The 26,348-nt window shown below is 38.0% G+C and overlaps 2 protein-coding genes across 5 annotated transcripts; one reads left to right on the top strand and one right to left on the bottom strand.

The window, feature by feature from the left end:
• Positions 1-2,904: 2,904 nt before the first annotated feature.
• On the top strand, positions 2,905-19,074 carry dpf2 (double PHD fingers 2). Of its 4 annotated transcripts, none has more exons than XM_084414995.1 (12): positions 3,303-3,397; positions 7,251-7,411; positions 8,593-8,700; positions 8,917-9,095; positions 9,206-9,298; positions 10,402-10,486; positions 10,971-11,012; positions 14,209-14,346; positions 14,755-14,886; positions 14,975-15,087; positions 15,776-15,857; positions 16,279-17,185. In XM_084414995.1, exons 1-12 carry the CDS (start codon positions 3,366-3,368, stop codon positions 16,359-16,361), a joined length of 1,248 nt encoding a protein of 415 aa, XP_084271121.1. In that variant the 5' UTR covers positions 3,303-3,365; the 3' UTR covers positions 16,362-17,185. The 4 variants fall into 4 exon arrangements, with proteins under 4 accessions (XP_084271123.1, XP_084271121.1, XP_084271124.1 ...); XM_084414998.1 differs by lacking the exon at positions 10,971-11,012 and adding an exon at positions 6,926-7,168 and having other exon boundaries at positions 3,340-3,397; XM_084414996.1 differs by lacking the exon at positions 3,303-3,397 and adding an exon at positions 7,019-7,168.
• A 644-nt stretch (positions 19,075-19,718) lies between these two features.
• chrm1b (cholinergic receptor, muscarinic 1b) lies at positions 19,719-21,308 on the bottom strand (the record flags this gene model as incomplete). The annotated part of the gene is made up of 1 exon (XM_084414994.1): positions 19,719-21,308. The coding sequence occupies one exon, from the start codon at positions 21,306-21,308 to the stop codon at positions 19,830-19,832; it is 1,479 nt and encodes a 492-aa protein (XP_084271120.1). The 3' UTR covers positions 19,719-19,829.
• Between the last annotated feature and the right edge of the window lie 5,040 nt (positions 21,309-26,348).

Here is a 26,348-nt window from a genome sequence, read left to right as displayed (position 1 = left end):
GTAAGCTACACATGTGCATTTTATCGCAGAGCTGCTATGAGAGTCACTTGATGAGAATTTCACCATTTCATTTGATAAAACTATCGTCATTCATTCGTTTCATATACACACAGAAACTGTTATGTCTTTACGACAACCTGTCAAAATAAAAGTTCTGTATAACTTGAAGAAATTATAACAGAAATATATTACTATTGCACGGAGTATACTTCAGGCCTAATAATAATAATTATAATAATAATAATAATAGTTTATTAAAACACACAGAAACTCAAATGAAATGTCTACAACCCACCAAAATAAAGTTCGGTCGAACTCAAATTAATTAGAAAGAAATTGCACAGTAAAATGTATTTTAAAATAACATTTTTTTCAAAAACACCATTTCTAAAAGTAGGGGGGGGGGGGGGGGGGGGGGGGGGGGGGTGTTATATTAGAGTATACTCACTACAAAAAACTAGACTACACCACTGGGCGTATTGATGGCGAAATGTCAACAGACGTGGTTGATGTTTATCTATAATCGGATACCGCAAAAGTTTAATTCGAAGTTGTTAGTTTGCTCTGTCCATTTCACCACGGACTGTTTTTCTAACCTGGAATAATATCAAGCAGACTTCTCTCAGCGTTTCATACTGACGAAGGGGACTATTTCAACTATATTCCAGCAAGCTGTAAGTAGTGATTTAATATGGAAGTAGCGATCACTCTTCACATCGTTCGTTTCTCTTAGTAGGATGAAAATAATCTTACTTAAACTGTGATTAATATACAGAAAGCGATCAAAGAACAATCCCTTTCCAATCGCCCAAGCTATCAATCACACAGCGCGAGTTTATCTGGACACTTGCCAAAACTCGTTATGAAATCAATGACGCTGTTACACTGCACAACGAAGCTCTTACTGTATTTATATGCCTCATGTTTGCATTGGTGAAATCATTAGTGATAGTGCAGAAACTGCGTTGCAATGATAAGATCTTTCACGCGATCAACAGACTGTCATCTGCTCAGTGCTCATCACTGCAACCTTTTATGTGATGGTAGGGGTGTAAATATTAATCGATTCGTATCGATGCATCGATTATACAGCCGACGATTCGATGCATCGATGCGTCCGCAAGAGTATCGATTAATGTGTTTATTTTGCCGCCTGTCTATTTTCAGCATCTGCTCCGACATATGCGTACAATCTACTAAGCTGCGGGTGGCGCTAACCTCATTATTGTCTTCTACTTCACACGCGTTACTTACGTTTCACAGTCTATCTATGTTCACACACACATTGTTGAGTCTGACTTTCAAGAGCGATGGAACCGTCAGAGCGAGCTGGCAATGACAGTGAAATGTTACACACTCCAGTCGGCGTCGTCATGGGTGTGGATGTATTTTGGCTTCAGGAAAACAGACGGAGCTGTGGTAAGAGTTGCGGTTTGTCTGATTGCGCCCGTTTCGCACATACTCCGTTTGTAGTGCGTATTTTTTTCCGTACCCATGTTAACAGGTCAGAGTTTTCACACTGCACGCGGTTGCGGTCCGTTTATCCGTTCCAGTTGCGGTGCATAGGCTATACAGCAGTGCAGAGATCGTTTCCGCACCGAGTCTATTTGTGCTGTGCTGCACGCGCTGAATTAAAGTGACAGCGCATGTTTCGTGGTCAAAATGAACACAGATTGACATGAAAATGTAGTAATTTCACCATAAATGCGTTTAATTAAATAAATTGTAGTAATCTCACCATAAATGTATTTAATTTAATTGTACTATTTTTCACAGTCATCTTTTTTACTTTAAGACCGGGGTAAAGTAAGGAAAACTACAATTTACCTGAACAAGGCGACATAATGAACAACACTTGTCTCATTCGTGGAGGTGGAAAAACAATTTCTTTGCGACATGCAATTATATTCTGCATTCTCAATAAAAGGCAAATTATTTATTATTTTTGTTGATTTATATGAAACTTAGATATCATGTAAAAATCTAGTATTGAATCGTATCGAATCGAATCGAATCGTATCGCGGGGAATTCTGAAGTATCGAAAATAATCGAATCGTTGGCTTAAGAAATCGGTATCGTATCGAATCGTCATGTAGGCTCCGATTTACACCCCTATGTGATGGTAATAGATCTAAATACTTAAAAAACTTATCATGATTCGTTAATCCAGATAGCTGTAATAGTAAAAACGTATAATAGCTGTAATAGTAAAAGTTTTCCAGATAGTTCCACATTTAATGCCAGATATTTCATATGCAAGCATGTCAGCCAATCACAGCAGAGGGCGTTTACACTGAAGTCTCACAGCAGACACGCCCCTTCAAACAGAGTGTTCAAACCAGGGAATGAAATCAGGCTAGGAAATATGCCTTTTATTTCTAAATTATAACAATTTTTGATCTAAAAAACATACTAACATTATAAGGGCACCCCTGGAAACATTATAAAATAATAAAAATAATCCATGGAATGGGACCTTTAACACTAAACTGCCAATAATGTATGCCACTGGGAGACCTCAGATGGCTGTCATTCACTGTATCGCATAATTAATAAAAAGCTAGTTAATATAAAGATTTGTAATGCAAAGTATTTTTCCAAAATTAAGTTTTAATAGTATTTTCGTGTTGTGATTGAGGTGGGGGCAGAAACATGTGTGACATAGCCATGCGCACTTATTAGACTGTCTCATCATAGCGTTTAATTGCTGAGCAGGACATTAGCCCACAAGCCTCAAGGACTGGACTAGAATGGACGCAGAAACACCCATAGAGTTTTAGATAGGGTTTGGGTGTGGTTGGATATTCTAGCTCTGCTCCACCCATTAGGCCCAAACTACATTCGCTAGACCTAAGCTCCACCCATTTGTTCTGTAGTGGGCATCCTCTCGCTACTTTTAAAATGTTGCAGTGGGTTGATTGAACTGTTGCACCTGGCAACCCTGGCAGCAAGCAGCACCATTTGCGAATTCAACGCACTTGCTCGATTTGCTGTAAAGGGAATAATTATTTAAATTTCATTCTCTTTCTCAAACGAGCTTCAAAAGACTTGTATTATAGCGCACGAGTTGTATGAACCACGTAACTTTTATGATACTTTTTTTGTCTCCCTTTGAACAGTATTTAAACGTTCTCCTATACAGTCGTACGGGTTTTGAAAGACAACCGATATTTTGTTTGAATGAATAGACAGATCATTGTATTGTAGGTTGTAGCCTACTGTCTATATTTGAACATGAAAAGAACCTTCATCTCTGCCTTCACGCGCACGCCTCCTGAACGCCCGTGACCCGTGACCTTCCTCTAAGGTCCTTCATTCTGCGCAAGCGCAGATCACCCGCTGCAAGCAGATCAGTAGAGCCAAGATGGCGGCGGTGGTGGAGAATGTTGTCAAGCTGTGAGTATTTTTCATACTTATTTGACTACATATGAGCTTTTCATGTTGAAATTTGATATGTAGCTGAAGTAAAAATGCAACGTGATGGGCATTTCCATTATTTGCTGAAAGAGAGCTTAGATACACGTGTTTGACAAGGTTATCCGAGCTCTGGTTAAGTTAGCTGTACTAGCAGCTGCTGTGTCCCGCTGGTGTGAATGCTTCATTTACTGCTAGCTTCCGTCTTTCAGCATGATCAGGGAGCAACGCATGTAGGAGGCTTTTTCTGTTCCTCTAATGAGTGTGCTAATGACATTGTGTCATAAAGTTTCGCGGGAACTATGTTAAGCGCTCAGTTGTTTGTTTCAGTTGTTTGTCAGTGCTGTGGTTGGTTATTCTGGTCTTCAGTTGTGGAAGCACCAGCTGTTTTATTTGATTTCACTTGTCATATGTGGATCTGAACATAAAAGACTGATTTATGCCACTTATTTTGAAGCAGGTTACATCTATCTGTCCAATTCATATAATACTGTTGTTAATAACCAAATATATTGCTCTGACTGAAATGTATTTTTAATAAGGAGCTTTTTAGATGAAGGGAAGTTGAAATGGTACGTTAAGTGAGTTATTTGTGATGGTTTCAGGCGATGCCGATAATTGCGAAGAATTCAGATGACACCAACTTTGGATCGACATAAAAAATTAAAAAAACTATCAAATATTATCCTTTTATTTGAATATTATCCTTAAATTGTATACAAGTTGTAACTGCTGCCTAACACGTTCGTTGTGTACGCTTAACTGAGTACGTACACAACCTGTATTATCTTATAGCTGTATATTACTGCCATATGGACATTACTTTGACACTCATCTCTTAGCCTACTGATAAAATAATATTTCCTAAATTATTGAATTGAATTAAACTTGATTTGGTAGCCTCAGTAAAGGTGTTGAGATCTGTCAATGTGTTCAATCTTTAAGGACACAAGTACTCAGACTTGACAGCGACGATCGATCATGAAGCGATGATCGCCCTGACTTAAAAAAATATATAGTCTATTTTCTGATTGGTTATTGCGGCATTTTGGGCGCTACCGGAGGTCTGATTGGCCAGCACGCCCTACAGACCGGCGAAATAAAGTGAAACTGGATTTGAAAGGCAGTGATGCCTGGAAGCACTTTGATCATGAAATACAGTTAAGTGCAAGATGTGCAGCGCCAATATGTCATATACAAAGCATTATAATGAGAACACGATTGCAATAGATTCTTTGTACTTTAGTTGCCCATGTATCAGTGCGCTGTTGGGAATCCACAACAAGAGTTACACATCAGACTAGCACATGTGCGCCATTCACGTCCTTTTGTGCAGATGTAAGTTGTAAGATTACTTTTATGTTGTCTATATTTGATTAATCTCATATGGGACGTCGTTGGTTGAGTAGGCCTATATTAACCAGCTAGCAAACCGCTGGCAGTTTACCGACTGGTGTTCATTCACTCTTCAGTTTCAGCTTAAATGCAATGTCCGACATTGACTACGGGTTATTTGAGACTGTCATTTTCTTTTTAGATAGGCAGGCTATTTCTTTGCTGCATTATTATTTTCATAAATGATTTTGACAGTGTTATTTTGTTTTAACGGTAGACATGTTTTATCTAAAGTTGTCTCTCGATATGGCTTCGAAAACACGCAGTGATAACTGTGATCACTTTGATCATAAATAAAATTAAGTGCAAGATGTGCAGCGCCACATACATGCCATATACTTTGATGCACTTTGATAGCGCTTAGCCCAGTTCATTCATTAGGGACCAAACAGAGATGAAGTTAGAAGCGACCAAACACCTCCACGTTTTCCCTATTTAAATACAGTTACACGAGTAGTTACATGACCAAGTATGGTGACACAAAATAAAACGTGGCGCTTTTCTAAGCGGGTAAAAAGGATAACTATAATGTATGGCGGAATAGCACTTGGGAGCACTTCGACTCGGCGCAGTAAAAAGTCACGCCTGAAAAATCCTCTCCCCCTCTCCCTCTCACTTCTGTCATTAGAACCAACGTGACTTTTTACTGCGCCGAATCGAAGTGCTCCCAAGTGCTATTCCGAGATGGAGATGGAGATTGGAGATGTAGCCTAAGTTGTAATGGGTATAAATCTGAATAATCTAATATAGGATGCGTTTGGTTGAGTTTATTAACCCTCTAGCAAATCTCTCCAGGGTGGTGTGTATTCACAGTTTCAGCTCAAATACAATGCCCGATATTATTGACTGGGAAAAACATTGATGCATCATAATCTATCAGTTATTTTTTTCTAGTCATATGTTTGTTTTCATGTCATATTTTTATTTGTCAACATACATTTTTGTAACAGTCTTAAAATATTTTCATTATCTCCATGACGGACACGCCCCGCCCCGAGTAGCCTATATTGAGACCTATCAATGATCGAAATGAGAAATTGACAAAAGTGCCCATCCCTAGTTTCTTTTAAATTGTCTGTGATCTTGCGAACACCAAGCAATAACCTACACGTCTGACTTAACTTAACTTAACTTAACTTAACTTAACTTAACTTAACTTAACTTAACTTAACTAGTGTCCACTAGTAGAGTTAAGTTTGCAGTATCAAACACTTACTCTGATCTATCAGGCACTCTTATTTAAGTATTATTCATGTACTATTATAGTGTTTCTTATTATGAATTGGCTTTTTTTATTTTAGTTGTTGTGCTTTTTGTTATGTTTTTTTATTTTGCTTTAATTTCTTTTATGTCAGTTTTAGTCATTTTAGTACTTCAACTTATTTTATTTCAGTTAGTTGCCAAGGCAACATTTCTTTTTTTCATTTCAGTTAAGGTATAAGTTTTTTCATCTAATATTTATTTTATTTCCAGATTATTTCAGGAAACTAAACCAATTTTTAGTCTAGTTTTAGTTTACAAAAACAACATTGCTATGAGTGCTTTAGCATTTAGGGGTAGTAATTGTGTTAGCCTCATGAATGCAGTCTTCTTTTTTTTAAGGTCTGGTGTCTGACTTTGACCCTGTTTACACTTGGTGTTAAGATCTGCCTCGGGTGATAACTTAGAAAATTGGAAAAGCACATGCAAGAGCTGCACGATTCTGATTAAATCTTAACATTTTAGCAGGTTGATAGGTGAATAGCCAGTCATTTGCTGTTATCTAGGATGAAGCGTTCATGTTTACTCTACCAATTCAGTGTGGTCACATTTCTGATTCATTGGTTCACAAAACAGTAAACCCCATTTACACCTGTATTTAGTGCTGTCCACAAGGTGGATCTTAATAGCGGGTATCCGAGTTGCTGGTTTGTGGAATGTGAATCCCCTTTGAGCAAGTGCCTTTTGAAGCTGTAGCTCTGTGTTTTGGCGTCTTGGAGGCAGGCAATCATCCCAGGGCTGTTTCGTTGTCTGGGCTCTAAACCCCTCAGAGCTCTTGGTTCTAACACAGCAAAGCTTTAAGCTTTTGTTTCATCCTCTGTGAAATCAACGCCCGTCTGTGCTCTAATCTCATAGGCTTTAGCTAGCCTGTGCTCTCTCTCCGGGGCTCTTAGCGGTTGCCGGGGTGACGGGCGGGATCGGCACCTGCTAAGTGGCTGGAGTGAGAGAGTTACAATGACTGGGCTGCATGCCTGCAAGACCTCCCGCTGCATACAAACACTCACGGGCGGGTAAGCTGAACAAGGTTGAGCTGGTTTCAGGGTGGCAGTGACACGCTATCGCTTTTGCCCAACAGAAGATGGCTTCTCTAGACTCTGTGTGAGTTTCAGAAAGCACCTCTGGTTAATCTTAGTTTTGATCCAAGCTGTTGCATTTATTGTCTCTCTTGCTCTGTCTGAAGGCTGGGTGAGCAGTATTACAGGGACGCTATGGAGCAGTGTCACAACTATAATGCCCGTCTGTGCGCAGAGAGGAGCGTGAGGATGCCTTTCCTCGACTCTCAGACAGGTGTCGCCCAGAGCAACTGCTACTTCTGGATGGAGAAACGACACAGAGGACCAGGTGGGACACACTCAGTCACAGTGATCAGTTTACAGAACAGGTTTTCTTTTCTTTTCTCTGCATTTTCAAGAGTTGTTAAAATACCAAAATGAATTGAAACCAAAACCAGTGAAATGTCATAAGTGTGGATATAGGCCTAAATATTAATTTTAACAAACCACATTTAAATGTTGTATAAATATATTTTTGACCTACTATATATATATATATATATGGACTGAAAAAACGGACAAACATCCGGTTTCTTTCTCAACTGTTCACTTATGACATAACCGAGAGAATACTTGCCGAGGCTGGTATTTGAACAGTTATTTTGACATAATTTTGTGTGTTTGTTCAAGGGCAAGGAAACACGAAAGAGGAATCAATTCAGTGTTTTAGAGCTATCTGAAACGTGCCCCTCTCTCTCTTTAATTAACTCAATTTTTAGCCTACATTCTTTTCAAAAATGATTATCTGTCAAAATGACCCAAGGGAAGGATGAGGATTAAACATCCAATCCAATCCAATTTTATTTGTATAGCACGTTTAAAAACAACTGGTGTTGACCTAAGTGCTTTACGAAAGCCAAGGAAACAAACAACAAGATAGAAAACATATAAAACAGTAAAGCAAATTAAATAAAAATAAAAATGGAAAACCTATGAACTAAGGTTAAAAAAAAAAGAAAAAAAGAAATTCGATATATTGAAAGCAATTGAAAAAAAGATACATTTTCAAAGTGGATTTAAAAATTGACAAAGTTTGGGCGGATCTGATGTAAGCCGGTAGGCTATTCCATAACTTAGGGCCGATGACCGCAAAAGCACGATCACCCCTATTTTTAAATCTAGTTCTAGGAACAGATAGTAGATCAGAGTCCCCCGATCTGAGTGATCTTGACTCCGGGCAGATGTAGTAGTTCAGATGGGTATTATGGAGCCTGGTTCTGCAAAGACTTAAAAACAAATAACAAAACTTTAAAATCAATTCTGTATTTAACCAGTAGCCAATGAAACGAGATAAAAACCGGTGTAATGTGTTCACTTTTACGCTTCTCTTTGAGAAGCCGTGCTGCAGCATTTTGAACTAATTGTAAGTGTGTGATGCATATCTGAGGGGTACCAATTTAAAAATTAAATTAAATTAAACATAAGACATGATTGATTGCATGTATCTTTTTCATCTCACTCTCACCAAAGGTGTTGCCCCAGGTCAGTTGTACACTTATCCAGCGCGTCGCTGGAGAAAGAAGAGGAGAGCTCTCCCTCCAGAGGACCTTCGTCTAGCCTTCCCATCTCTAAAGCCCGGTATGCAGCTACTCTCTTCCTCTGTGAGAGACTGTTAATAACAGTGAAGAGATATGTTCTTTGTAATTCCCTGTGTGTAGCCCGTTCATAGATTTGTGTCTAGGTATTTATGTGTTTCACTTTCTTGTCATTTTAGATTTCTGTATGTTTTGGTGATATTTCTATCCATCTCTGTGCAGTTGCCTATGGATGTGTATGTGCGTGTGTATGTTTCAGAGCTGGATCTGGGGCTTAAGAAGGACGTTTTCTCCAGTGATGGAAGCAGCTTAGAGGCTCTTTTGAAAGGAGAGCCACTGGATAAAAGGGCAGGGTTGGAGCTCCGCACAGGGGAGGATGAGCCCAGCTCTACAGAGCTCTCCACCGGGGCACTAAACTCCAGCAGCAGGGTCCGAAAGGTACTGAGAACAAGTGATGATTTGGATTTAGGGTGTCACACTGTTTTTGTTGAAATCTCACCTTGCTTGGTTATTCTGTCTGATTTATTTTCACCATTGTGTGTGTGTAGAGAATTTTGGAGCCAGATGATTTTCTAGATGATCTTGACGATGAAGATTATGAGGAAGATACTCCGAAGAGAAGGGGAAAAGGCAAGGGAAAGGTGAGATCTTGATCTTCTAAACTTGTGCTTGTAAATTCTTGTAAATATCATGTACACATACATGGTCTGTCAGGGATGGAGAACTTCTGTCCTGGAGGGCTGCTGTCCTGTAGAGTTCAGCTTTAAAAAAAAAAAAAACCTCACCTGCCAAGTTCACACTGCAAGATTTTCAAAGTAGTCGGTCACTGTTCTTTTCACACTGCACGACTATCTGGGGTAACATTCAGTTGCTGATGTGTTCACACTGCACGATGGATCGGTGACAGGAGGTTTCACACTGCATGACTTTACAAAAGAAAGAATCGCTGACAACTTCTGGCTGGTCCGCAAACTACGTTCACAACCAAACACAGACGAGAAGTGATAAGGAAATAACGCAAGATCACGCGTGAGACTGAAATTTGTATTAAAAATTAAATAGCCTGCAAGGAGATTTGTGATCCTAATTGTCTGTGCGCTGATTTGCAGTGAAAAGGAGAAAAAAAACAGATTATGCAGGAGGAAATGGCTGGGGAGACGAGGAGAGCAAGGATTGTGTGTTCTGCAAAGAGAGTTGGGGGTAAATAAATAATTTGGCAATGTGCTGCTGTTGCTGCTGGTCAAGCAAATGTTTGTGCTTTGTTTCTGTTTGATATAATTGAAAATATATCTATTAAAATACTGATATTCTGGTCTATAACTCCTACCCGAACATCCCGCTCTCCTGTTTCTTGCTCTCTCATTGGATGTAGTTTTCAGAACACAGATTTTGAATCAGATATTTAGCATGCCAAATATCTCACGGGCGTCTGCGACTCTCTCAGATCTGGTCTTTGATAATTCACACTGCGTGATTGTCACTCGCTTGAACAAGCACCGATTTGCCTATGATTTCGGGCATTTGTCGGCGATCTCACAAAACCGGGCCTAAAATCATTCAGTGTCAACTCGGCATTAGTGATCCTGAAGACATTGATTACCTTGTTCAGGTGTGTTTGATTAGGGTTGTAACTAAACTCTGCAGGACAGCGGCACTCCAGGACCAACGTTCCCCATCCCCTGGTCTATGTTAGGCAAAACACCTCTAAAAGGTTATAGTTATGATGATGATAATGGTTACACAGGGTCGTGGTGGTGTCAGCAGCGCTCGGAAGAAGTTGGAAGCAGCAGCAGCTTTGGAAGATCGGGACAGACCGTACGCCTGTGACAGTGAGTCATATATGGCATTCAGGGGAACCACATGACTCAGCCCGCTGACCTCTCGGTGATCTCATCTGGAGATCGACTTCTCTTTGCTATAAAAAGGCTGAGCTGTACTGTATCTGACATACTAAACTTGAGAATCATTTCACAATCAGCTAGCTCTTGTCTATTCATGAAAATTTTATTGAAAACATCTCAAAAAGCCTACTATTCTGTATGCTTTGGTTTACCAATCACACATCTATCCTGATTAAACTAGTTATCTTTATCTTGTAAACCAGAGGACAATTTATATTTGATTTCCAATTTCATGTTGTACTTTCGTAGTTCTGGATCTCTATTCTCTGCATTTGTGTCTCTTAAATGTGTCATGATACTGTGATGCAAATGTTCTTTGAGTTTATTTCTCCTGATTTCCTGATTCTTGTTTTCAGTCTGTGAGTCTTTGTCTCTTCTTTCTCTTTTTTCTTTCTTTTTCTCTCTCTTTCAGACACTTTCAAACAAAAGCATATTTCAAAATCTTCCGAAAGAGGTATATTGCTCTCTTTCTCTCTCTCTCTCTTTCCGTCTAGTTCTCCTTCCCTGATTCTGCCTTTTTCTTCTCCTTCCCCTACCGCTCATGTCTTGGTTTTCCGCTTTCTCTTTATTTTGTGTGCATTGCAAACATGATTTGTGCCTGACAAGAATGTACTGAACTTTATATTTGAAATTAGGGGTTATTTACTTTTTTAAGAAAAACTGGACAGCGTTAAGTGTGACAGCAGCTTCAGATGAAGACTTTTTCCACTGAGTTAATTTATTTTTTCCCCCCTAAACAAGCTGTACTGCCTCCGGGCCAGGTGAAATGTTCAGACACGTTCAAGCGGGGTTTTCTCGGCAGCATGACTCAATATAACTTCCCAGTCTGAGGAGTTCAAATTGTGAACTGTTTGAAAAGCACTTTATACTTACAGCAACTCTCTGTTACTAACAATTTACTTGCATGCATCTTATGATTCGTCATCAGTAGGGACCTGCTGATACAATATTACACTACTGTTCAAAATTTTTATTTTTATAGAAGTATCTATATGCTCACCAAGGCTGCATTTATTTGATCAAAAATACAGTAAAATTGTAAAATAGTTAATATATTCTAAAAATGTATTTTATTCTTAGGAGAAAGTATGCTGAAAATTCAGCTTTGCATCACGTCTTCAGTGTCACATGATCCTTTAGAAATCATTGTAATATGCTGATTTAATGCTTAAGAAACATTTCTTGTTATTTTCAATGTTGATGTCAATGTAGCCTTTATTTCAAAAAGAAATATTTCGTAATGTAAAAGTCTCACTTTGATCAGTTTAATGCATCCTTGCCGAATAAAAGTATTCTTTCAAAAAAAGTAACTCGCTTTTGAACTGTAGTGTATATACATATCTAGGTCACAATAGAACATTATTGCAATTTGTTTGTTTAGTGTGTAGTTAATCAACTGTGATACATTACGAACTTTTACTCTTGCGTTTCTTTTATCTGCATTAGGCTTTGGTGCTTTGCACAATTATATTCTTAGTTCATTCTGATTTTTGGCCAACAAAAAACAGCATTAAATTGATTCTACTGAACATTTCTCCTTCTAACACACTTTCTCTGATCTCCCTTTTACCCAAAATAGTTGTGGGAACCGGGGAAACCACAAACCTAAATTGGCTGTTTTTGTCACACAAAAAAATCACAATACTTTGAAATATCCCATCCCCAGTTAATACTTTTGCTGCTTTTTATATAACCTCTATTATTCACCTCTTTATTCTTCATTACTTGTTCTGTGTTGTCTCTGTTTTTTAGTTCTTTTCATTGCTGCTTGTAATGCTCATCCTTCTCTTCACCTTGAGGTCGCTCCGTTTTTTCTCATTCCTTTTCTGATTAGATTCAAATAGTGCCTCTGTTTTTAAGTTGCTAAAAGGATTGATCAATCCAATTTCCCTGAATGTGTGATGCTTACGGTTTTAAAGGGATAGTTCACTCAAAAGTGATAATTGTCATCATGCACTCACCATCATGTCGTTCTGACCAAATAACTTTCTAGTGTGCAACAGTAAAGGTGTTGTCTAAAGCTGCGGTGCGCACTGTACAATTTACGATTATTGCTTGTCAGACTGTACGAACATGATCCCAGTATAAGTCATGCCACACTATGGGATCTCAGATGTCATTAATGTCAGACTGTACGCCAGTTAAGTAAGCAATAAGGTACGAGAGGCTGTGCTGTATCGTCAATAAGTAAATAAATGCCTGCAACGCCCTTCAGCCGTGACTTATTCACGATACAGCACAGCCTCTTGTACCTTAATGCTTACTTGACTGGTGTACAGTCTACAGATGATGATTGTGAGCTGTATTACATGCAGAATTGAAATGGTGGCTAGCAAAGAAAAACTAAAATCTTGAAAAGACAAAAATTAAGACGCGTGTGTGTCCGTGGAGCAAGGGGTGGTTTGTTGTCGCACTTATTGCATCATCAGGTTCGGCGCTCCTACTGGTTTTTGATTTGACAGTGGTCGTCAGAGAAGTCATGCTGCATGACTGCCTTGACTTCTGACACTGACAGAATTTAATTGAAAACTACAATCAGGAATCTTTTAGGATTTGCTAAATTTGTCTCCGATGGCAAAATCATGGCCTAAATCGTACAGTGTGAACGTGGCTTAACAATGACCAAGCTGCTCTTCATACAATGAAATCGAATTTGGGGACCAATCGTGGTTGTTAACTATTTGCGTCCACTGTATGGAAAAAGGCTACTTGGTTGTGTGCAAGGAAATAAGTCATACCATTTTGGAACGACGTGGCTAAATAAATAACAGAATGATTATTTTGTGGTGAACTATCGCTGTTGTTTACAGGGTTCCTACGCAGGAAAAGTATGGAATTTGAGTCATTTCTAGGTCTGGAAAAGTATGGAAAAAAGACTATTGACTATTGGCCTGATTCAGTTTTCTAAAATATAAAATTAAGAATTTCTAAAAAATGTATCATACATGCATTGTTTTCATGGCAAAAGTTTAGTGATTGTTGAACACAGTTGATTAAATTCAAGGCACACATTTTCATTTTGCAAAGCCTGTCTTTTAACATAAGCGAGTCTCTTTTGAACTTCACTAATCGAATGTGCACGTGCCACGATCTGTACTTTGCTGTTTGGTGATCATTCAACATCAAACCACGATTCTAGCATCAAACTGATGTGTCAGAGGTGAATATATGCAGGTTATAAAGTGTTTTCAGTTTCTTCTCACCATGTAAGCACATCACTTTGAGAAAACCAATGGAAAAAGAGGGAAATTAAGAATGTTTACAGATGACTGTACTATACCAAATGAAATGCTGAAAATAATGCTGCATGATTGATTTATTTTAAATATGGTCTGAAAAATCTACAGAAAGGTTTTTGAAATGGAAAATGTGTAGGAACCCTGTGTTTAAGTGATCTTTTGAGTAAACATATTAACATTTGCCATGGTGTTGAAGAATGAGAATTATTGAAGATCAGGAGAGCCAGGAGCGGTGGAATGATCTCTCAACTGTCCAGTAGCAAGCATGTGGGCATGATAATATAGGTGCATGCATGAGAGAGAGCTTTTGGTGTGAAGCAGTCATGCCCCATGTGCTGAAGTACATGATGTTTCGGTGCATATGACCACTGAGGGCACTTATAACTGTCATTTTGATCTCTGTGTGTGTAGTCTGTGGGAAGCGCTATAAGAACAGGCCTGGTCTCAGTTATCATTACGCCCACTCTCACTTGGCCGAGGAGGAGGGGGAGGAGAAAGATGAGATGGACATTCGCGAACCAACTCCACCCCAACAGGACGAACCAAAGAGTAAGCAATTGATCATGCTTGTTGTTGTTGCACAGACTCTGGTAGCCAAATAAGCAGAGGCCATTTAACTTTGTCTCACTTATCACAGAAATATTTTGAGCCAATAAAACTGATTATAGATTAAACTCTTAACTGGTTGGCACAGTGTGGTACACTGAAGTATTGACAGAATGGCTTTATTTTAAAACCTAGTGGGGTACCTTGCACGCCATCTTAAATGGAAAGCTCTACATAGGCAGCATCTCATAGGCCCTTCTACAAGGCAGCTAACTAGGTTTTGAATAGATGTTTTAGCTTCTAGGGATTGTGTTGGATTGTATTATTTTCAGCGAACACTGATTGGTGTGTTTTGACGTAATGTTGGAGTAATGTTGGGTATACTTTGTTCTCTTTCTCTCTCTCGGGCAGCTACAAAGAAGGGCCCAGACGGTTTGGCTCTGCCGAACAACTACTGTGACTTCTGTTTGGGAGATTCCAACCTGAACCAGAAAACTGGCCAATCAGAAGAGCTTGTGTCCTGCTCAGACTGTGGTCGTTCTGGTAAAACAAACAAACACTCACACTTTCTCCTGCTTGCTGCTTTTGATTTTCTTGACCAAATGATTATTAATCTGTTCTTCGTTCTCAGGTCACCCTTCGTGTCTGCAGTTCACTCCAGTGATGATGGCTGCTGTGAAAACCTATCGCTGGCAGTGCATTGAATGCAAATGCTGTAACATATGTGGAACATCAGAAAATGATGTGAGTTTACCTACCACTGTGTATAGGGGTGTAACGGATCATAGTTGACTTCTGTACCTGAATACTGTTAGACCTACCTGAAAAACTTCAAGCACTTTTTATTTTATTCTTATCTTTGTTCTATTGTATATTTATCTATGCTCGTAATTTTTTTTAATTAAAAAAGTTAGGCTAGTAACTTTTGCTGTGGTATCCAAGTACTCAGTGGTCTGTAAATAATAAATTGAAAGCAAAATGAAATGTAACACACACGCTTTTTATTTGTTGACTCAAAAACCGTAATAAGATTTGAACCTTGAGTTTTGTGACCATTTTTGAGTTACAAATATGATCATATTTAACAAATAAATTTACTTAACCTCCTATCTAACTGTTGGCACTGTAGCGGTTACTAAACAAAGCTACTTCTCTCTGTTTGTGTCTATGATGAGTCACGCTGGTACTGGGCTACTCCGCAGTGGTCTAAAATAGTCAGAATATAAACACTTATACTGCAGTGATTCAGGATAAGACAAAACACGGTTTGGAAAAATGTATTCATGATGTACTCGCTCATATACATTTTGTAAATTTTGAACACAAAAATGTGCAGCTTTAAGGAAAACTAGTCTTGCTCTAAACTATTATTCGCTCCCTCGGTTTATGATGCCTATTTGGATTCTCTGTAATTTAGTATGCTTTTTCACAGGACCAGCTGTTGTTCTGTGATGATTGTGACCGAGGTTATCACATGTACTGCCTCTCGCCCCCCATGTCTGAACCCCCTGAAGGTAAAGCAACATGCACTAATGGCTCATGCACGCATACACTGCCGTTCAAGTTTGGGGTCTGTGAGATTTCAAAAATAACAGTAAAACATTTATATTTTCTATTTCAAATAAACAATAATAATAAACGTTTCTCAAGCATCAAATCAGCATATTAGAATGATTTCTGAAGGACCATGCGCCACTCAAGACAAGTTATGGCTGCTGAAAATACAGATTTATCATCACAGGAATACATTAGATGTTAAAAACAGTTATTTAAAATTGTATTTAGTATTTTACAATAATACTATTTTGGTGTGTAAATGCAGCATAAGGGACTTTTTAAAAAAACCTTACCGGCCACTCATTTTTGATGAATGCTCAAAGCACATAGAATTGACTTAAGTAGTGCTAAATCACAGATTTGTGCTTTGCTTTACAGGAAGTTGGAGCTGTCATCTGTGTTTGGCCCTCCTGAAAGAGAAGGCCTCCATATACCAGAATCAGAATGCTCCGCCCTCGTGATGGTCCTTTGGGAAAGACAGATCCTCGATCACATAGCTCCTTCCAAGATTTGTTTGTTTGATTTAAGCAAACAAAATAGGTCGAACAGAAGTTGTAGTGAAACAGAAAAGGGACTACCACCTCACCCAGGCCCTCAGACACAAATAGCGGGTGAGAAAGAGAGAGGAAGTGAGAAAAAGAGTGGCCTCCTTCTCTTATTCCTCATTTACATCTCAGCAGGTTTGATCTCAGTATGACTGTTACACAGTTCTAAGTTTCAAACTACCCTTGCTCTTTGTTTTCAACTATTGGCCCCCCACAACGAACACAATACCGCCATACCAAACACACTCTCCTGACCCGTTTCAGCAGTACATACTTGGAGGAAGTCACTATGAGAATATTATGACTCTGTTTTGGAGTTCCTGCTCATATTAGACCTGATATTTCCACCCGTTTCTGCAGACACTGTTTAACAGTAAACAAATAATAAAATGCAGCTTATATCAGCCAAAATAAATATCGCATACTCAGCCATATCCAAAATATGCTTATCAAGGAGAGGAATAGTTGAAACCAATCAGCATGCCAATGCTTGTTCATAATAAGCGAAAAAGAAACTAATGTGTTTTTGTATATTTATATATTTGTATAGCATATAAAGGTGTGTTGTATTTAAGATCTTAAACTATAGAAATGGTTTATTATTATGATGGGAGTTGCTTGGGGATATTTCCCCCTGTGATGATAGCGTCTGCATATGTGCCACTGAAGCACAGAGTATGTGAGCTCTTTACTAACTAATGGGTTAATGGTGCAGGTAAAGGAAGTGATTTTAAATTATATTTTTATATTGTTGTTGTTATTTTTTTGTTGCTTTTTTTAGGGTGCCCTTAAGGTGTTCAGAAAGCAGTTAAAATTTAGAGAAAGATGGTTATTTAAGCTGTCGGGTAAAGCAATGAGGGAGAGAGGGCTGAAAAAGATAAAGTCCAGTTTAAAAGAACGTCCAGAAAATATAATAATTGTTTGCAGTTAATTGAGGGTAGTTAGAACAATATTACAGACCACGCTGAAATCAGTTTGTCAGTGTTTATAGTTTGATAGATTCTACCAAGAATGTTAAATCTCTTTCCATGTAATTCCGGAAGACTTGCTGTTGAGTAAGAACATGAACATTCATCTAGTTTAAGGAAATATGAGGACAAAAAATGTACATGCCATAATTATCATGTTTACTGTGATTTACATTTCATTGATTACAGCCATACATATATTACATAGGCATTTGTATTCATTTATCGGATTAAAATTAAATTGCCAATTGGTAGGAGTGAGCAAAGGTTCTTCTGGCACTCAAAAACAAAAAAGCTCTGCTTCTGTATGTCTACTGTTAATGCGTTTACACACATAATTTTTCTAGAAAATTGTTTATACCCACAAACCACCAATGATGAATAGAGATGCCAGAAGGACTTTGGTTATGTTAAATTGATTTCACTATTGTTTTGCTGAAAGTTTACTTTCAGTCCTTTAATCTGGGGGTCTTTATTGGCGTCTTTATGGCATCAGATGTGTGCCATTTAATCTACATTTTTTAAGAACTGGATAAAATAGTCGTCCCTTAAAGGGATGGCAAAAATGAAATGATCGTCATTACTCTTAAAACTGTATGACTTTTTCTTCTGTAGAACATAACAGAAGATATTTTGAGAAATGTCTCAGTTTTGAGGATGATTGACTTCCATTGTGCGGACCAAAAAAAAAACCCAAAAAACACACAATTTCCCAACATTCTTCAAAATATCTTTTGTGTTCCACTGAAGAAATTAAGTCATAAGCCAGGCTTGGAGCCGCATGAGGGTGAGTAAATGATGACACACTATATTGGTTGAACTGTCCTTTTAACTTAAAGGATTGACTTCTAGGAGTGAAGGAAGTTTGTTCAAGTGACCCAGTGCTAAATTCAATACAACACAGATGTGCAAGTATGGTATTTGCTAAATTTGCCAGAGCTTAGTTTAACTTCCTAGAGCAAGCCGAGGCAGATATACAGCCTGCTTCAAATGTTCCCCTATTTTCCTGTCTTCTATTGCCATTTCGCAATCCAGCCAAAACTTCCTTTGTTTAAAGAATAAATCTAGAGCAGTGTATGCAGCTGGCTCTTTCAACCCTGTTCTTTGTAAATGTATACTGAATGAAGAAATGAATTGACCTGAGATGAGTTCTGTGTACTCTGTAAGTCTTCAGTTTCAATATAGCGGCAGACCTCCATAAAGGTTTAGGCTTATATCAGGTGCTGATACATTAATTATTGCTCATTCATAACATGTACAGGATCTTATCATTGTTTTATTTTTCATTCTCAATTTAGTTACTGCATGTTTACCTTACATAGTTGTTTATACATAACGCACAACATTTAGCTTAAACTCACTCTGTTGTACTTTCACAGTGCAGGCATAGTAAAGGATTATGGGATATTTGATCATTTAGCTTTATGGTATCAGCCAACTAACTATTATTAAAATATAACAAATATAACAGTTTACCTGAATCTTTCTAAAAACTACACAGTTTATCTAGAGAGAAAGTGGCCATTTGTTGTTTTGTTTTTACCCCTTTTTCTTTGTTGTTTGTTAGTTTTCTTTTGGGGGATTCATTCATTTTGTTTTTGGTGTATGGTACAAATTTTTTTTTTTTTTTTTTTAGAAAAATAAAACCTTCACAAACCATACATGTTTTGTTCAGAGTATACTGTTCATCACTTATTGTTCACTTGTTTGGTGTCTGTATTGTGTGGACATTTACGTTCAATAGGTACACCACCTTTTTGATCGATTTTGTCAATAGATAAAAATACATAGCTAAAATAAACTTAATTAAATTGTATAATTCCAGAAGATTGGGGGTTAATTAGTTAGAATTTCAGTTTATTTTAAAGATTTTGTCTTGTTTTTTAATGAAACACTTTAAGACATCTCGAGGCCCCGTGATTGAGAACCATTGCTCTAAACATATTTCTGTGTGTATTTACAAAATGTATATTCCATGCAAATTTTTAAAAAGTACCATTTAATAAGCACATTGAAAATGACATCAAAATAATTTTTCAGTGGCTGCTGGATGGTTTTCTTTATTTATTCCATCTATACATAATGCAATTCCAAGTGACACACAATTACTTTTGGTCTTTTATCTGATGTGAACAAAGTACAATTACAGCTTTTGATGTAGCCAAAGAGCTAGGACCACCAGGTTAAGTAATAACTTCTCATTAGTGTCTGACAAGATTCAAATTCAAGCAGTTTTGCACAATGACAGTATATTGTGTAAAAGCAGAGGCACACGCAAATTTAGTTATAAAAGTTGATTCAGGCCTATTCAGAGTTAAAAACAAACCCTGTGTTGTTCCTTAGAAAACTATTGTCTGCCAATTGAAGCACTGTATCCTGATCTTGGATCAATTAAAGGCACCCTTAAAGTGAAAAATTACACTGTACAAGACTTATTCTGCCTCACAGAGGCATGGCGATTCCAGCTGTTTGTGTCCCACTTTCGTTTATCCCCACGCCGACAAAGTAGCAGAGCCTTGAAGGTGACCCGGAAGGACTCATTGCAGAGGGCATAGCACATGGGGTTGACAGTGCTGTTTACGTAGCACAGCCAGTATCCCAGCTGCCAGAGTTTTTCAGGAACACAGTATGAAATGGAAGCTAAAACCATGATGTTGTATGGCGTCCACGTGAGGATGAAAGCCAACAAGATGGCGCTTAGCGTCCGGGCTGCTTTCTTTTCTTTAATGATCGCACTGATGCGATGTTTTGCTCTGAGCTGGTGGCAAATACTTTGTTCTGACTTCCTAGGTGTTTTTAAGTGGAACTGTCTGGTGGGATGCTCAGCTGATGAGTTGAATTGTTCTTGCACAGCCTTGTTATCCCCTGATCTACTTTGCAGGTCCTTCAACTTAATTGCTGCTGGATTGGAGGAAGGTGCTTTTGCCTTGTTGTTCTGCTCGTGTTCCTCGTCTGTGGAAGAAGACAAGGTGCTATCATCCTCATCTCCAATGTTCCAGCTGCTGTTGCAACTCTCGTGAGCTGACTTCTGCAAAATTGCTGCGGTTTTGTTTCTCGTTGTATTGAAACACCCAACTGACATTCCTTTGGCCAAGCCTTGTCCCTTTATGGAATTTTCTTCCTTTGAGCGACTCAAGTTGCTCTTGGTACTGGTTTGGTGCATTGATTGTTTGTCCAACCCATCCAGAACACCTGTAGTGCTTTTCACAGACCCAACTAAATTGGCGAGTCCTTTCGCTCTGTTCTCAATTTCCCAATAAATTTGCCAGTACAGAATGATCATGATGCTGACGGGTAGGTAGAATGCAGCGATGGCCGTACCGTATGTTAGTGGAGGTACCTTCAAGAACGGGATGGAACAGGTCTGAGCTTCAGCCCCCGATGGTCGTCCCATCACATGAGGCCAAAACAAGATAGCTGGCCCCCATAGCACAAATGATACCACCCATGCGGCAGCGATCAATACCACTGCTGTCTTCGGAGTTCGCTTTGTTCGATAAGTCAGTGGTCGTGTGACTGAGAAATATCGGTCAAAGCTTATGACCAGCAGGTTCATTACTGAGGCGTTGCTCACTACGTAGTCAAGTGTCAACCACAGATCACAAGCTAAATGTCCCAATGTCCAACGGCCCATGATTATGTATACAGTATATAGGTTCATTGACACCGTACCCAAGATCAAGTCTGCCACTGCTAGACTCAGAAGAAAGTAGTTACTGATAGTCTGTAGCTGACTGTTGACTCGGATGGAGATGACCACCAGGGAGTTGCCCAGGATGGTAATTAAGGAAAGAGGTCCAGTCACAAGCACAATCAGAACCACCTCCCACACCTGATGACCCCCGAGAGGGTCCGTGGTAAGGTTTTTTGCCGGTGAGCTGCAAGTGTGGTTCATGTTCCCTGGGGAGACACAACATCAGATCCTTGAAGGGCCAAATCAATTCTTCAGGGGGAAAACCAGAAAGTGTCTCCTTCATTACTGATAGTGAACACCAGCACTCTGTGACTCTGTTTTCAGGTAAGAAAGACAGAAAGGTATGTTTAATTTTTAAAGCACCTTCAGTCAGTTCTCAGACCTGTTGAGATTGACTTTGGTAGCACTATAATTTTAATTGGTTCTCACTTAATCCTTCTCTTAAATATGTAGTTAATAACTAGTTTTACTGTTTACCAGTGAGCCTCATTCACCATTGAAGGTTTTAAACCTGAATCCCTCCATTTTAGTACCAACATTTTGTGGTAAATATGTTAAATGATTAGGCCCAAAAGTCTTTTGCCCTCAAACCACATTATTTGAAGAAAAAAAAAATCTCATTTACTTTATTTTCTCAGTGTATTATATATCTAATATGTGTTGTTTGGACTTATGCAGACACATTTGAGTTGACAATGTACTGTATGTATATGACGTATGGCTTATGAGCTATATAAGATGCCTGTTACTTTTATGCCCATCGGTTTCAGAACATCATTTCATTTAACACAATTTAGCAAAGCACAATGAAAAAAATAATTCAACTCTCAGTAATGTTGCTTCCTGCCTGCCGTGTTTACTTTAGTAAGAATTTAAGGACACGGAGTATAACACTATATTTGTATTTAAATAAAATGGATAATGATTCGAGTTTAAGTGATTCTATTGTATAAAGTATTAAATTCCTGTCTTTACATTATTTGTTTTCAGATATTTATAAAGAGTTTTTAAACTTCTTTGTCATGTTCATTAAAACTATGCATAAACTGATTGTTTGCTTTCTCCTTGAAGTCAAAAGAGCACAAATGAATTGGCTGTTTGGTTGTTTAAAATGTTTATTAGGCCTTCAAAAGATTCCAGCTGTTTCATGGTGGTACATTTATTTGCCATATAAAACTTACAGGTTAAATTTGAACTTTATGAATGGCGAATGAGTATACAAATACAGTTCCTCAGTTTCTTTTTGGATTCCCTCATCGTCGTCATATTATATTAATTAGCTGGATACAGTCGTCTACATGGCTTTCCAGTGAATGTAAATACAGCAATAATTCCCTGTGTTTGACCTGAAACTCTCCAGAAAGTAAGTTTTTATGCATATGATAATTCAATCTAATGACCATTAAATGGTAATATATGTAGTTGACAATATAATTAACATACCAAGTTCATGATAAATGGGCACTTACCTTTTTGGAAACAGCTTTTAAAACTTCTTTTAAAGAAAGATGTGTATTTATCTGTTTTCTCCAGGTGTCCACTGCATGATGATGATCATTAACACCTACCATTTGGAATCTACTTTGCACTATTGGATTTGATGATCACCAATACTCAAAAAACAGCTACATCCACAGGAGTGTTTGACTTGTAAGATGTCCTAGTAATAGAGGATAATCACACCCCACTGGCTCATCCACCTCTTCTGGCTAGAGGTGGCAATGTGTCGTCCTCTTGCTGCAGCGGCGGAAATAGGCGACTGTCATAATACGTATAAATACTGAATGAGAGTCTGCCAACTGTTCATACTCAAAGCGCCGGTGACGATGTGCAGACACCTCTCTCCATGTTTACCTCAAATGAGCTCTGAACGCTGATGAGCTAGATGGGATGGTGACCGTTCACCCTCATTTATAAACAAGAAAATGGTGTATTACAACAATTGCGAGCCACACTGTTTTCTCTCTCTCTCATCTATATATGATACTTGATGTACAAATGACCTGGGTTAAATCTCAGTGATGGTTTAATATATGTACACTACGAGGTTTACAGTTAGAGTCGGTGAGGTAGCTGTACAATCCACAACCATAATTAAAGAGAAATAAAACAACACAATAATGATAACAATACACATTTCATTTAATGTTTGGATTTCTTTACTTCCCAGGGTTCTACAATCTAGGATGGTTTAATTTAGGGATACTTTATCAGTCAGTAAGTCGAAAAACATGTTTCGTTTCTTTTATATAGGGTGAATTAAGGTTGATAGGGACACTTTGCCATAGGTTGTTTGGGAAACTTTTTCCCAGTCATCTCAGAGTTCACCCTTACATTTAGTTTGTGGGTTTTATAAATGTGTACTCATTTGGATAGAATTCAACTGATAATACAGGTGAGAGGAAATTACTTTATTAAGCCTGTTCATTATACACTTAGCAAACAGTCTATCTGCTTGTTTTATGTAAAACAAATTTGCAATTCACAGTTTTTGCTTTCACAATTTTTAATTTCCTCTGTTATCATTTAATGTGACGCTCTGTGAGTGATTCAGTACATGTATAAGTGTGTGTGTTTGCCTTTATAGACTTTATATAGACCTTATTATAGACCTTACAGACCAAAACACCATTGTAGTTAATCAGTAATCATCTCTTTCTCACACCCCAGTCACTTCTGCAGATTAGAGGAGAGTGAGGTAAGATTTACATTTAATTAAGGTGCTCTTGGTGAGGAGAAATGAGACAGTGGTAAAACTAAGACGCATTTATAACACTGAGCCACCTGTTGTCAATTGAATAAAAATAAATAAAAAACTTAAGTATAATAAGGTTTTATTTAATTTTTTTGTCAATTAACCATTAAGAAACATGTTTAATGTTTTTACATTTTGATTAAGTGAAGAATTTGGAAAAGCGAGCAAGGTTTAGGAATAAAAAAAAAATCAATTTCTTTAACTTTTTGTAATGGGTATCCATATGTATCTGTTCACCATTCCAACCAGGAGTGAAGGAAAGTATGATGTGTTGCTTCCTCCTTGCAGTTTCCTGGCTTTGTAAGTGTGCTATGTCTTTTACTAGCAACAACTGACATTTGTGGAACATAAAAAATAATGCATATTTTCCCTTGAAAAAAGTGACTCATTTTACCTGGCAAGTAGTTTTTCACTATAACCAGCATCAACTTCTTTTTTCTTTCTTCATTGTAAGGTAAATGAAAATATTATACGAGAAAGATTCATTTTAAAAGCTGAACCACTGGCACTGATTTTGGGAAAGGTGCCTTTTTAAGTGATTCTAGGTAATTATTAATTAGGTATTTTATTATGTTCACACTATTTTACCTTCAATTTTACTTTGACATGCAAAGAGCACAGAAAATGTTTACCAAATCTGCTATCTGGTAACTTAAAAATTGTGCACTGCTCCACTAACCACCGTTTCATCTCACTCTCCTCTATGTATTAATGAAACTTTTAAAGAAATGTGTATTTAATGTATTTCCAATGAAGACTAAAAGATGCCTACTTGTAGTCTGGGTAAATGACAATAAAGGTCTGCTGCTGGAAGTGTGTAAGACCATAAGAACATTGCAAGGAAGAGATGAGAGCAAAAGGGAAAGGTAAAAATAAATGTAAATAAACGTATGCTTAGGATGTCTGTGTTTTGTCTCGTAAAACAGGCTCGACAGTTGTGAGGCCGGTCACGCAAACTCTAAGGTAAAAATTGTACAGTGTTTCCATTAGTTTTTAATAGGTTGTCACAACTACAAGGGTAAGAAAAACTGTTTTGGAGGGGGATATGGATGTCACTACATGTGTTTTCTCACTTGTGTGGTTGGTGCTTCATGCTTGTATATTACCCCCCCAAAAAACTGCTATTTTAATGAATAATGATGATCAAATGAGAAAGTTTGCATAGCGTATATAGCTACCTGTTCTGATTCATCACATACACAACTTACAAGCCAAGCAGCACGCCACCAATCTTTGTGTGTTGGCAAATGTTCAGGCCGTCAGATTATTCATTGCAGTGCTTTTGGGAGGCGCCATGAACCATTATGATTAAACCCTGTCAGACCTGCATTTTTTTCACTGAGCAAAACTCCTTGCCAACTCACGTGTCCACTGGACACCACGACTGAAGGAACATAATAATTCTTATATTTTAACCATACTACAGTTTAATCATATGTGAAGTAGCATTGACAATTTTGGAATATACATACTGTAATAATGAGCAATGCAATAATAATGTAGAAAAAAGGTAAGATGATAAAATGAAGTCTCAAACTTGTTTAATTCTTGTTAAATTTTGTTTGTTGCAGTGGGTGTGTGTTTTGATAAATATATGATTGTGTGTATATAGCATCAAGGCATCGGTGTGTGTGTGTTGCTGTGTATTCACTCATTTCACATTCACTGTTGAATGGAAAACTGAATGGCAGTTTATGGTCATATTAACATGTTTCTTGTTTTTGACTGGCATGTCTCTTAGGTGTTGTGGACTAGTGCATCTTTGAACCTACATTCAGTGCGAGTAAAATATTTAAGTAGGCTACTGTTGAAATCAGATACTCTAATAACTGGTTAATAATGCCAGTCAAGACAGATAAATAATAATCATATTAAGATATAAAATCATAATAATAAAAAATTATTTCACAACCTGGCACACAACTATGAGGTTCCTGATGTCATTCAACACCTGATTTCCATTGCGATTCCTGTTTTACAGCTTTAAAAGATCTTCAAATTAACTTTGAATAGTATCACTTGATTCTATTAAGAATAGGTGCAAGTTGATGAGGCTACCATAAACATAAATTGTAAAAAGAGGGCTTATTCCTGTATAGTAGTTATAGAAGCCATATCACACACACACACACACACACACACACACACACACACACACACACATGTCTGGTTTGCTATCTTTGTGGGGACTCTCCATAGACTTAATGGTTTTTATACTGTACAAACTGTATATTCTGTCTCCTTACACTAACCCTACCCCTAAACCTACCCATCACAGAAAACTTTCTGCATTTTTACATTTCCAGAAAAACTCATTCTGTATGATTTATAAGCTTGTTTACCCATGGGGACCTCTATTTAGGTCCCCACTGTGCCACGAGTCCCCATGAGTCTGTGTGCATTCAAGTTGAAGTCCCCACCGGGATAGAAAAACAGGTACACACATCACACACACACAGGATCTGAAGGGGTTAAAACACTGCGCT

This window comes from Rutilus rutilus (genome assembly GCF_951802725.1).
Source record: "Rutilus rutilus genome assembly, chromosome: 7".
Taxonomy (NCBI): Eukaryota; Metazoa; Chordata; class Actinopteri; order Cypriniformes; family Leuciscidae; genus Rutilus; species Rutilus rutilus.
The sequence above is the reverse complement of the archived record's forward strand: the minus strand, read 5'-3'. Positions and strand labels throughout refer to the sequence as shown.

Excerpts from the sequence above, each read along its gene's own strand:
- dpf2 (XM_084414995.1), top strand. The coding sequence starts at position 3,366 with ATGGCGGCGGTGGTGGAGAATGTTGTCAAGCT. Across the intron at positions 3,398-7,250 it reads GTGGAGAATGTTGTCAAGCT|GCTGGGTGAGCAGTATTACA; the intron begins GTGAGTATTTTT and ends CTCTGTCTGAAG. Across the intron at positions 8,701-8,916 it reads CTTCCCATCTCTAAAGCCCG|AGCTGGATCTGGGGCTTAAG; the intron begins GTATGCAGCTAC and ends TGTATGTTTCAG.